The sequence below is a fragment of the Anoplopoma fimbria genome, chromosome 10 (genome assembly GCF_027596085.1).
Source record: "Anoplopoma fimbria isolate UVic2021 breed Golden Eagle Sablefish chromosome 10, Afim_UVic_2022, whole genome shotgun sequence".
Classification (NCBI taxonomy): domain Eukaryota; kingdom Metazoa; phylum Chordata; class Actinopteri; order Perciformes; family Anoplopomatidae; genus Anoplopoma; species Anoplopoma fimbria.
In genome coordinates, this window is record NC_072458.1 from 21,304,932 (window position 1) to 21,317,484 (window position 12,553).

Genomic DNA, 12,553 nt, shown 5'->3' on the forward strand with positions numbered 1-12,553 from the left:
AATGCCTCCACCTGCGATGAGATCAACACACACAAACAAAACAAACATATATTTAAGAAATCCTGTCATTACACGTTATCAAGAACATAACAAAAAAGATTACATCTATGCATATTGTGGTGGAAAAAATCTACCCTATCTGTTAATGTCCCGAGATGAGTCTCAATGAGCGCTGAAATGAAGATCAAATGACAATTGAGTGTCTTTGTGATATTTTATTCTTGCAAGAAGAGGCACATATTTACAGAGTAACACAGAGTCTGCAAAAGAGTACACTAAAGAAAGAGGCTTCACTCTGTGCTATATAAGCTGTAACAAACATGTCTTGTTATGTCTGCTGAGAAGCCTGAGAAGTAGATGACAAGGCAGGCGTGAAGGTCAAAGATAAGAAAAGAATTTGAAAACTTCACACGGTAAATTTCCAAACAGTCACACAGTAGATTTCCATTACAATATATATATATATATTTATATATATATATATATTATTTTAATTTTTTTCACATACATGTACATACATACAGGTCTGGAAGACCCTCCTAAGACTGCAACCCCAGCGACCCAGCCCCGTGTAAACCGAAACCAATTTTAATACACATTTAACTTAAACAAAGCCAAAAACATTTTGCATGTCATGAAGGAAACAGAGCAGTCAAACATCACTATATTTGCATCAGTAACTGTAAAGAAGAGGGATCAGAATCAGATTTTACTCCAAATATTAAAAACATAATGGTTTACTTACATTTGGATCAGAAACAATCAACCTGTTCTGCAATAATTTCCGCTCTTTCAACAAATTGAAGAGCAGATGCACCTAGGCCTTTACACATATATGTAATAAATATGCTTCATGGGCGTGCACACTTTTGTAACCTTGTTCTCAATCGTTCATCCCACCCTCCATCATCATCAAATCATGTTGCATATTGCATTTTTCAACCGTTTGCCTTTCTCCATCTCACTATACTTGAGCAGACTTGAACAGACATCTTGGGGAATAGATCCTTGATTACAAAAGAAGAACTGAAAGGCTGAAAGTAAATTTCTAGTACATGTGAAAAGTAGGAAACAGAATGTAACTAATGTTTAGTCTTCCGACACAGTGATAGTGTTTTTAAAATAATTTGTGCAACAGTTGTTTCGACATGGCGGACTCTCACGACTGCTGTCCAGTGAGAAGACCTCAGTGCTGACGGAGGTCCTCACTGTTAGCAGGCAGGAACCCTGAAATACAGATGAAAGAAATTAATTAACTTATACCAGAAGTATCACACAAAATATAATAATTCATTACTGGAATAAAAACATCCCGGTTACTCACCATTATTGTTCCTCCTCCAGATGAAGAGTCCAGTGATGCAGATCACCAGGAGCACCAGCAGTCCTACAACAACTCCAACAACCAAACCAGCAGGAAACTCTGGAACTAAAAACAGACTTCAACATTCAGACTTCGACATCAGTTGAATTGTTGCGTTTCAAAGGTTTTCTATTCCATATTCACAGCATTAATATAGCAGCAAACAACTATTTCCTAAAAATAACTTGGAAAACTTCACAGTCAGTCATACTGAAGCCAAAACCACAGTTTTGAAGGGCCATTAAATATCTTTTCCATATCACTTCTACATTAATCTTCATATTATCCGTCAAAACCGCTATCTTTAGCTAACAGCACTATTATTGAGGCAGAACGTAATTTCAGCAATACTCACAAGGGGCTACTCGTTGCCATGCAACCAACAGTCGTTGCTGAGTAGTGTATTAAATGTGGAAGTATTGTAATGGACCACTGGTGATTAAAAATAATGCATGCATTTCATGCCACGTTCAGGGACCGCACACAATGTTTCCTAGGGCCACACTATGCTATAGACAAATATATACAACATATCAGAAACTTTTGCACCTGCAGCTAACAGGGTTAAAACGGAGACCACGAACAACAACATCCAGATTTTGAGTGCAACCGGAGACATTTGTTGCATCTTCCTCTTCCTCATTTCCTGTCGTCTCAATACTGTCTCCAATAAAAGCAAAAATCGTCACTGATGTATTGTGTTTTACGTGAGTTCATGTGGGATTGTTTTGCATTTTAACTTATTAAATATACTGACAATAAAGCTGAAGTTAACATTTTGGCACTAAACACACCAGTTTCTAAACAGTTCTTTCTTAATTAATGTAATGCATACATACTAAGGCTTGAAGCTCCCATGAATTTTGCTACGTTTTTGATTTTCATTTGTCACGTCTGATCTCAGTCTTACCCCGGTTGGTCCTGATCACTGCTTGGTCCAGTTTGGTGACGATGTCGTCCTTCCAACCAGAGAGATGAAACACACAGTCGTACCTCCTCCACTCTTCAGGTGCGACTGATGAAAGGTTCAGGTCCACGCTCATCTGGAAGGATCCGTCGTGGTTGGGGAGGATCTCTCCGTGGTCCACGTCCTCATGAATCTCCTCGCCATCTTTCCTCCAGAACATCATGGCTCTGTCAGGGTAGAAACCTGTAGCGTGGCAGCTGACTGGAGACGAGGGAGTCTTCTGGAGGAGAGACACTGAGGGAAGGTCTAGGGAGGAAAAAAAACAAACAAGAAAAGTGTTTGTATGACTTAGGCTGGCATGTTATGTAACAGTACAAATAAACCATTTTAAATATTGATGCATCTTACTTTCTTAAACTGAAGTGTACACATTTCATGTGTCTTCATTCAAATGCACATCATGCAGTCTACTTAAACCACCAGGGGGAGCCTTAGTCTTATTCCTGATAATAATACAGCACTTACCAAATTATTACTAGTGAGGTACTGCACGACATTAGCTGTTTAGTTAACATTAATCAATGACAACAAATGTAAAACAACACAAATCTGGGGGTTGTAAGATAATTAATGGAGAGGTAAACTAAAGATCTGCTACACAAATCTCTATTCATAATTGAGAATGTTTTCTAATCTATGCTTCTTTGTGAAATACCTGTTCTCTGCAGAAAGCTCCTCCCATAGTTCAGGTACTTCTTCAGGAAGTCGGGACATTCGTGGATAAAGTAATGTTTATTGTACTCTAATCTGGTTTTGTCAGCATCCCATCTAAGTTTGGTGGTGAACGCCTGCTGTTTTGGAGCAGTCCACGTCAGCGTCTGCAGGTCCAACGCAAGGAAGTCCTCTCCATCGTAACCGTACTGATTAAAACCAGTCACCTCTCCAGTCTCATCATCCCACTCACAGCCGTCCATTTTCTGTAAAATGTGGCGCCTGAGAGAGGTAGAGAGGGAAAAAGTGACGACCCAGCAAAGACGATTATTAACAGATAATATCACATCTTCACCACAGAGACTCTGTGATCCACTAACACCAATTATTGGCTCTGTGGAAGCCACTCATCAGCTGCTGGGAAACAAAGAGAAGCAATATCCATATTCTTTATATCAAAAGCACTGATGTTGGTGTGTTTATACAGAAAGCTAAACATGCCTACCTCCAGTTTGGTTTAAGCGTTGCTTCAAGCCGTCAATGTTGGCTCTGAAGAACTGCTGATAGCCGATACACTGCAGAGAATACCACTGCAGGTGTTGTGGGTCATCCTTCATCAAATCTCTCACCCAGTCCTGTTTGGGCTCTGCGGTCTTCATGTTGCTGCCACAGTAACCCACCTGGACTTCATCGACCATCGCAACACCCACAAACTCTGGAAAGTTTGGGACTCCGGAAGTTGCAGTCATGAAAATGTTCAGTGAGTGTTTCACTGCAGGACAAAGAGGGTTTCTTTTTGGAACTGAATTTTATACGTTTGGAGATATTTTTCAGTTTACAATAAATAAAAAAAGGAGAATTTGAAAATATGTTAAATAACAATGAGCTACCTAAAGAATAAGTTACAGACCCAGTCCTGTTACAAATGTTATGATGTGAATAAGATGGTTAGACAGTTTACATTAATAAATATTTATTCTATTGTTGCCTTATTTGATGTCTTGTAACCTTGGCCTTCTTACACAAGATATTTGTTCATTTTGCAACTGTGTACTTGGGGAATTATTATTAAGGAAAGTTAGTTAATTTGTTGCAAAAGTTTTTATATATAATTTGATCTACAAACAATAATATTGTCAGATAGTCTTCATCTCCCCAAAAGATACGAACATCATTTCAAACTGAGGTTCGACATCGTTTCCTATCAACAGTCATGAACAACTTTTTATTTCTTCCTAAAGCACAAATGCAGAATAAGTGTTTTTAAACGCACTGGCGCGTAGGCCTACGTAAAAACAATACATAGTCTGATCATGTTAAGACATTGTCAAATAGACACGTTTGAAGTATGGCATTATTTTAAATGCAGTGTAACAGAGTGAAAGTGAAACTGTGGTTCTTAATGTCGCTCTAAAGAGGAACTTAATGAAACAAGTTTTACAGCAACAAGAATAACAAGAAACATCTGTAATAACGGTGAGAGTCACACTGTGATCTTACCTGTAGATGCAACATGACAGAAGAGGAGAAACACAAATAAGGGTTTCATATTGTTTGATAAGTAAAGCATGAAGCTTAACGGAGAGTCAGCTGTTTCCACCGTCACAGCCTGTACTGCACATGCGCAGTACAGGCTGTGGCATGGATAGAGGTGTAGGTGCAAAGGTACAACAAAATTAACTTTCCAATGCATGCTACTGCATAGTAGAACATATTTTTATAAAACTTTTATTCTGATGTTTCTACATATTTTATACAAATATACATAGATGGAAGAAGAACAGATATTGAACTTAAGTGAATGTTGCAACACCAAAGTGTGAAAAAAAACAGTTACAAGGAAAAGTCCTGGATTCAAAAGCACAAAAGCATTAGCATCAAAATTCAATACCTATAAAAGGTATTCACCCCCCTTGGATGTTTCACCCTTTTGTTGCTTTTATACATGAAATCATGGTCAATATAATTTGGCTTTTTTGAAAAGAATTTGCAAAAAAAACAACTTTAATATCAAAGTGAAAACAGATTTTTACAAAATAATGTCAATTAAAAATATATAAGGTAAAGTAAATGATTGCATAAATATTCAGCCCCTTCAGGTCAGTATTTAGTAGATGCACCTTTGGCTGCAATCACAGCACTGAGTCTGTGTGGATATGTCTCAGTCAGGCTGCCACATCTGGACACTGCAATTTCTCTCCATTCTTCCTCGCAAAACAGCTCAAGCTCTGTCAGGTTGCTCGGGGATCGGGCCTGAACAGCTCTTTTCAAGTCCAGCCACAAATTCTCGATTGGATTGAGATCTGGACTTTGACTTGGCCACTCCAGAACATTCACCTTGTTGTCTTTGAACCATTTCTGTGGAGCTTTTGCTGTATGCTTGGGGTCGTTGTCTTGCTGGAAAAAAAATCTTCTCCCAAATCGTAGTTCTCTTGCAGACTGAGTCAGATTATCCTCCAGGATTTGGCGATATTTTTCTGCATTCATGTTCCCCTCTACCTTGACAAGCCTTCCAGGGCCTGCTGCTGAGAAGCATCCCCAGAGCATGATGCTGCCACCACCATGCTTCACGGTGGAGATGGTGTGTTTGTGGTGATGTTCAGTGTTTGGTGTTAGCCAAACATAGCGTCTAGTCTGATGGCCAAAAAGCTCAATTTTTGTCTCATCAGACCAAAGAACCTTCTTCCAATTGACCTTGGAGTTTCCCACATGTCTTTGGGCGAATTCCAGGCGAGATTTCATATGAGCTTTTTCCAACAGTGGCTTTCTCTTTGCCTCTCTCCCATACAGCTTCGACTGGTGAAGAACCCGGGCAACAGTTGTTGTATGTACAGTCTCTCCCATCTGAGCCACTGAAGCTTTTAACTCCTTCAGAGTGGTCGTAGGTGTCTTGGTGGCCTCCCTCACCAGTCTTCTTCTTGCCCGGTCACTCGGTTTGTGAGGACGGCCAGCTCTAGGCAGATTTAAACAAGAGCCATACTGCTTCTATTTCTTAATGATGGATTTAACTGAACTCTGTGGGATGTCCAGTGAGTTGGAAATCTTTCTGTAGCCATCTCCTGACTTATATTTTTCAATGATCTTTTCTCTGAGTTGCTTGGAGTGTTCTTTTGTCTTCATGTTGCAATTGTAGCAGGAATACTGACGAACCAGAGACTGGACCTCCCAGACACAGTTTGGTGTTTTTATACGACAATCACTTGACACACATCAACTGCACTCAGGTGATCTCCATTTCACTAATTGTGACACTGCTGGCATCAACTAGCTGGACCTCTGTTGAATTAGGTCAGTCACTTTAAAGGGGGTGAATATTGATGCAAACACTTATTTTACATTATCTATTTTTAATTAATTGATTAGTTTGTAAAAATCAGTTTTCACTTTGACATGAAAGAAGCTTTTATTTGCAAATTCTTGTCAAAAAAGCCAAATTATATTGACCATGATTTCATGTATAAAAGCAACAAAAGGGGAAAACATCCAAGGGGGGTGAATACTTTTTATAGGCATTGTATATAGTATTAAGTACCAAAAGCATAAGTACTCTATGCAGAATGGTCCATTTTAGAATCATATACTATATAACTGGATTATAATTATTGATGCATTGATGTACATATCACTATAGTGATGTATCTGGTAAAGGTGGAGTTCAATTTAAACTACTTTATACTGCTTAACCTGAAATAACACATCATTATTGGTGATTTATATTTTGTAAAATCCTGAATCTGCAATTTATTGTTAAGCTGTTGTTAAAGCTGAAAGCCAAGAACGTTTGATACACATGTTTATTATTATCTTTTTAATTTACAACACCAGTCGCAGACAAACGTACCTACATCCTGTTCTCCTCCAGGATGCCACTGCTGCTGCCTCTAGCAGTGATGAGTCAAAACACTGGTTAAATCTCGAGAGAATTCTAATGAGACCTCTTTTGTCTTCACACATCTATTCACCCCGTACCTAAGAGTAGGAAATTGTTTTAGAAATATTATAAAACAGCTTCACATCATATCATAATCTTCTCACTAAAAATAAATCACATCTAGAGACAACAAGGGAGATATAACGGGATAGAGGCACACTTGGGAATGAATTGAGTTCTCTTTTATGTTGTGGTGCAAGATCCCTTTGTGCCATATACAGTAACAAAAAAAATCCAGTAGTTTTCCTATTAAGTCTGATCTAAAATCTGACGTAGAGACTGATCGCTAAGAGTCCTCTTGCAACTTGTAACTTTATAATAATTATACTAGTCTTTCAAATTAAATTTCTTAAATGAATAGTATTATATGCAATATTTCTCCCACTGTGGTAGTAAGAACTGCAGACAATCAACGTATCAAGAGCAGCTTTGATGACTGGTGGGGTTTCTTGTTACCTGTGAGGTTATCATTGAGTGGACACTGGCTCCACGGCAGCAAGTTTTTGAAAGAGTGAAAGAGGTACCAGAGCACCCAGGCAAGAAGAGTATTGCAGAAAATGCAGACCAGCAATGACACCAACATGGAGGCAATTCCTACACGTAAGAAATAAGTGATGAACAACATTTCCAGTACCACAAAGAAGTTTTCAGCTCATGAAAGTGAAAATCCTAATAAACATCACACATGATTCCAGGACACCCACCGACTCCACCCAGGAACGGAGAGATGGAGTTCCAGACACCGATGCTGCCCATGCGGAACCTCTGTCCTATAGCCAGCTCCAGGTGGAGCAGAGGGAGGCCCTCAAACACCAGAGCGATCAGGTAGGGGATGAGGAAAGCACCTGAGGACATGAAGTAAACATTGACCTCTCAGTTAGTCAAACCCTCATGGTCTTACCTCGGTCTCAATGCACTCTGGTCTTGATCAGGGTTTGGTGATCATGTTCTCAAAACAAAGGACAACTAATTTGTATGACCTTAATCAAACCATAGTAAGGGAGATTTACTCCTGACAGGTCAGGAGTCGGCCGGAGCGCCTATGGATCAGGAGTCGGCAGGAACGCCGACGGGTCAGGAGTCGGCCGGAACGCCGACGGTTCAGGAGTCGGCCGGAACGCCGAAGGGTCAGGAGTCGGCCGGGACGCCGACGGGTCAGGAGTCGGCCGGAACGCCGACGGGTCAGGAGTCGGCCGGAACGCCGACGGGTCAGGAGTCGGCCGGAACGCCGACGGGTCAGGAGTCGGCCGGGACGCCGACGGGTCAGGAGTCGGCCGAAACGCCGAAGGGTCAGGAGTCGGCCGGAATGCCGAAGGGTCAGGAGTCGGCCGGAACAGCGAAGGGTCAGGAGTCGGCTGGAGCGCTGACGGGTCAGGAGTCGGCCGGAGCGCCGACGGATCAGGAGATGCAAGAGTCGGCATGAAAGCCGACGGGTCAGTAGGTGAAGGAGTCGGCATGAAAGCCAACAGGTCAGGAGGTGAGGGAGTCGGCAGGAAAGCTGACAGGTCAGGAGGTGAGGGAGTCGGCAGGAAAGCCGACTGGTCAGGAGTCGGCCGGAACACCGACGGGTCAGGGGTCGGCAGGGACGCCGACGGATCAGGAAGTCGGCCGACGGACTGGACAGGAGTCGGCCGGAACGCTGAAGGGTCAGGAGTCGGCCGGAACAGCGAAGGGTCAGGAGTCGGCCGTAACACCGATGGGACAGGAGTCAGCAGTGTTGGTGACAACCTGGGTCTTGCGTCTCTGGTGACAACCTGGGTCTTGCTTCTCCGGGTCTTGCGCCGGGACGGCGACGGGTCAGGAGTCGGCCGGAATGCCGACGGGTCGGGGAAGGCTGCGACCCAGCCGGGACGGGACACAGGGAAGGCTGCTACCCAGCCGGGACTGGAGTCGGCCGGAGCGGCGACGGGTCAGGAGGTGCAGGAGTCGGCAGGAAAGCCGACTGGACAGGAGTCGGTAGGGGCGCCGACGGGTCAGGAGTCGGCAGGAACGCCGACGGGTCAGGAGTCGGCAGGGACGCCGATGGATCAGGAGTCGGCTGGAGCGCAGACGGACAGGAGTCGGCAGGGGCGGCGACTGGTCAAGAGTCGGCCCTGAGCGGCGACTGGTCAGGAGTCGGCCTGAGCGGCGACGGGTCAGGAGTCGGCCGGAGCGGCGACTGGTCAGGAGTCGGCAGGGGCGGCGACTGGTCAGGAGTCGGCCGGGACGCCCCGGGTCAGGAGTCGGAATGCCGAAGGGTCAGGAGTCGGCCAGGACGCAGACGGGTCAGGAGTCGGCCGGAACGCCGACGGGTCAGGAGTCGGCAGGAACGCCGACGGGTCAGGAGTCAGCCGGAACGCCGATGGGTCAGGAGTCGGCAGGGACGCCGACGGATCAGGAGCGCCGACTCCCTGCTTGCATCCTACCTGACAGGCCGACAAGGTTCAGTTCTGGGCCCCCTTCTCTTCTCGCTCTACACAACATCTCTGGGTTCTGTTATTCGCTCGCATGACTTCTCTTACCATTGTTATGTTGTTGGTCTTGTCATTTCCTCCCGGTGACACCCAAGTGGAGGCACGCATTGCTGCGTGCTTGGCTGACATCTCGAAGTGGATGGCGACACACCACCTGAAGCTCAACCTGGACAAAACCGAGCTACTGTTCCTCCCGGGGAAGGGTTGCCCGCACCGAGACCTGTCCATCACCATTGATGATGCCGTGGTGACGCCAACTCGGACTGTGAGGAATCTGGGTGTGACCCTGGACGACCAACTGTCGTTCTCAGCAAACATTGCATCGGTCACACGCTCCTGCAGATTCCTCCTCTACAACATCAGGAGGATTCGCCCCTTCCTCACTGACGAGACGGCGCAGGTGCTCATCCAGGCTCTGGTCATCTCCCGCCTGGACTACTGCAACTCACTACTTGCTGGAGCCCCGGCGTCGGCCATCAGACCTCTGGAGCTTGTCCAGAAAGCTGCAGCTCGTCTGGTGTTCAATCGCCCAAGTTCTCCACACAACTTCCCTTCTCCATTCTCTACACTGGCTCCCTGTAAGAGCTCGCATCCAGTTTAAGACTTTTAGACTCTGGTGCTAGCCTACAGGGCAGTGAAAGGAACAGCTCCTTCCTATCTCCAGGCCTTGGTCAAGCCCTACACCCCCGCCCGACCACTTCGCTCTGCTACCTCGGGGCGATTGGTTGCCCCGTCGCTCAGAGGTCCCTGCGGCCGATCCACCCTCAGTGGTGGAATGAACTCCCCACTGACGTCAGGACAGCAGAGTCGCTGCCCATCTTTAAACTCACCTCTTCATGAAGCACTACCCTGAGCCTTCCTCGTAGCACTTATTGCATTCGTATTAGTTGTTGCACTTATTGAATTCGTATTCGTTTACTGCACTTATCCTATTCGTAGTAGTTTGTAGCACTTATTGTATTCGTATTAGTCTGTTGCAATTATTGTTTTCGTAGTAATTTGCCTCTGCACTATACTTTTGCTCTGGTTTATGCTTTAAGATGCTTGCTTAAGAAAGGAGATGCACTTATGACTTCTGGTGACTAGTAGTTCTCTTGAATACCTATGTTGAATACACTTCCTGTAAGTCGCTTTGGATAAAAGCGTCTGCTAAATGACTGTAATGTAATGTAATGTAATGTAATGTAATCTCTATTTTTGGGGGAAAATACAGATTAAAAGTTCCACTAACCAACTGCTTAGTGAAAAAGAAAGTGAGTATATATTTAGCATTTTACCTTCCACACAAATCTTATCAAAGGTAACGTTGCTTAATCGAGCATACAAAATGATAAAGTCCATTACATCAATTACAGTCAAAACAACCAGTGATGTCTGTTTATGCTGAGAAGCAGTCACATTAAACAGCTGATTGGGAAAATGTCACAGTTTAAGTAAATATTTGCTAAGTATGTCAAGAAAAGAGTAATATTATTGTATGTCATGAAAGGTCATAGTATAGTATATCACTAAAGTCATAGTATAGCATGTCATGAATAAATGCCATTAAGAAGTCTTACTATAGAGTGTCATAAAAGTATCATAGAAAGCAGAGGTTTCCTTTCTGATTAAGAGACTGCAATCTATCTAACTAGACCTCAACTAGTCTTTGGTGGCTTTCCGGGGCACTGCAGGTGCCACCCCAGGGTTATAGCTCAAAAACAATAAAGTGGCGATGGTCACACCAAAACCTGCAGGCTCACTTAACCAGACAAGCTCTAAAAGGAGAAATCCACCTCATCTGGCAACATCAGCATGAACCTACTAACTATCAGAAACAAAACAGAGACAAAGGGACGACATAGAGGAACACAAAAAGCAGGTGGCATCAATCAGCAGTCAGGGAGCTGCACCTACAACACAAAGAAATAAAAAAGAAACACACAAGGAAATCAACAGAAAAAAGAACCAAATGTAACATGACACTACCTCGTAAATGTCTCTTTAACTTCTCTTGTTCATCCTTTTTAGTATCTGCTGTATATACTAGATGTGTATTCCTCAGTTTTATTTGATTTATTCTTATTCATTTTTACTGGTCTATTTATTTTAGAGGTATCTTATGTCTCCTCTGAAAATGCCTCCACCTGCGATGAGATCAACACACACAAACAAAACAAACATATATTTAAGAAATCCTGTCATTACACGTTATCAAGAACATAACAAAAAAGATTACATCTATGCATATTGTGGTGGAAAAAATCTACCCTATCTGTTAATGCCCCGAGATGAGTCTCAATGAGCGTTGAAATGAAGATCAAATGACAATTGAGTGTCTTTGTGATATTTTATTCTTGCAAGAAGAGGCACATATTTACAGAGTCACACAGAGTCTGCAAAAGAGTACACTAAAGAAAGAGGCTTCACTCTGTGCTATATAAGCTGTAACAAACATGTCATGTCATGTCTGCTGAGAAGCCTGAGAAGTAGATGATAAGGCAGGCGTGAAGGTCAAAGAGGGAAAAAGAATTTGAAAACTTCACACGGTAAATTTCCAAACAGTCACACAGTAGATTTCCATTACAATATATGTATATATATATTTATATATATATATATATTATTTTAATTTTTTTCACATACATATACATACATACAGGTCTGGAAGACCCTCCTAAGACTGCAACCCCAGCGACCCAGCCCCGGGTAAACCGAAACCAATTTTAATACACATTTAACTTAAACAAAGCCAAAAACATTTTGCATGTCATGAAGGAAACAGAGCAGTCAAACATCACTATATTTGCATCAGTAACTGTAAAGAAGAGGGATCAGAATCAGATTTTACTCCAAATATTAAAAACATAATGGTTTACTTACATTTGGATCAGAAACAATCAACCTGTTCTGCAATAATTTCTGCTCTTTCAACAAATTGAAGAGCAGATTATTTGATCAATGCAGCTAGGCCTTTACACATATATGTAATAAATATGCTTCATGGACGTGCACACTTTAGTCACCTTGTTCTCGATCTTTTCAGAAACCCACTGAGAGGGGCTGATGGCCCACAATGTTTAGTTTTACCTCTGTGTGTGTGTGTGTGTGTGTCACAAAGACTGTGTGTGTGTGTGTGTGTCATATTTGTTCAGTGTCAACAGTCATCAGAGGCAGTTCATATTTGTTCAGTGTAACAGTCATTTATC

The 12,553-nt window shown here is 43.0% G+C and overlaps 1 protein-coding gene across 1 annotated transcript; it reads right to left on the reverse strand.

The window, feature by feature from the left end:
• Window positions 1-389: 389 nt before the first annotated feature.
• Window positions 390-4,595, reverse strand: LOC129096977 (major histocompatibility complex class I-related gene protein-like). Its single transcript, XM_054605652.1, has 6 exons — window positions 4,482-4,595; window positions 3,483-3,753; window positions 2,986-3,263; window positions 2,274-2,576; window positions 1,325-1,429; window positions 390-1,227 (listed from the first exon to the last, which is right to left on the reverse strand). Exons 1-6 carry the CDS (start codon window positions 4,549-4,551, stop codon window positions 1,187-1,189), a joined length of 1,068 nt encoding a protein of 355 aa, XP_054461627.1. The 5' UTR covers window positions 4,552-4,595; the 3' UTR covers window positions 390-1,186.
• Window positions 4,596-12,553: the final 7,958 nt, after the last annotated feature.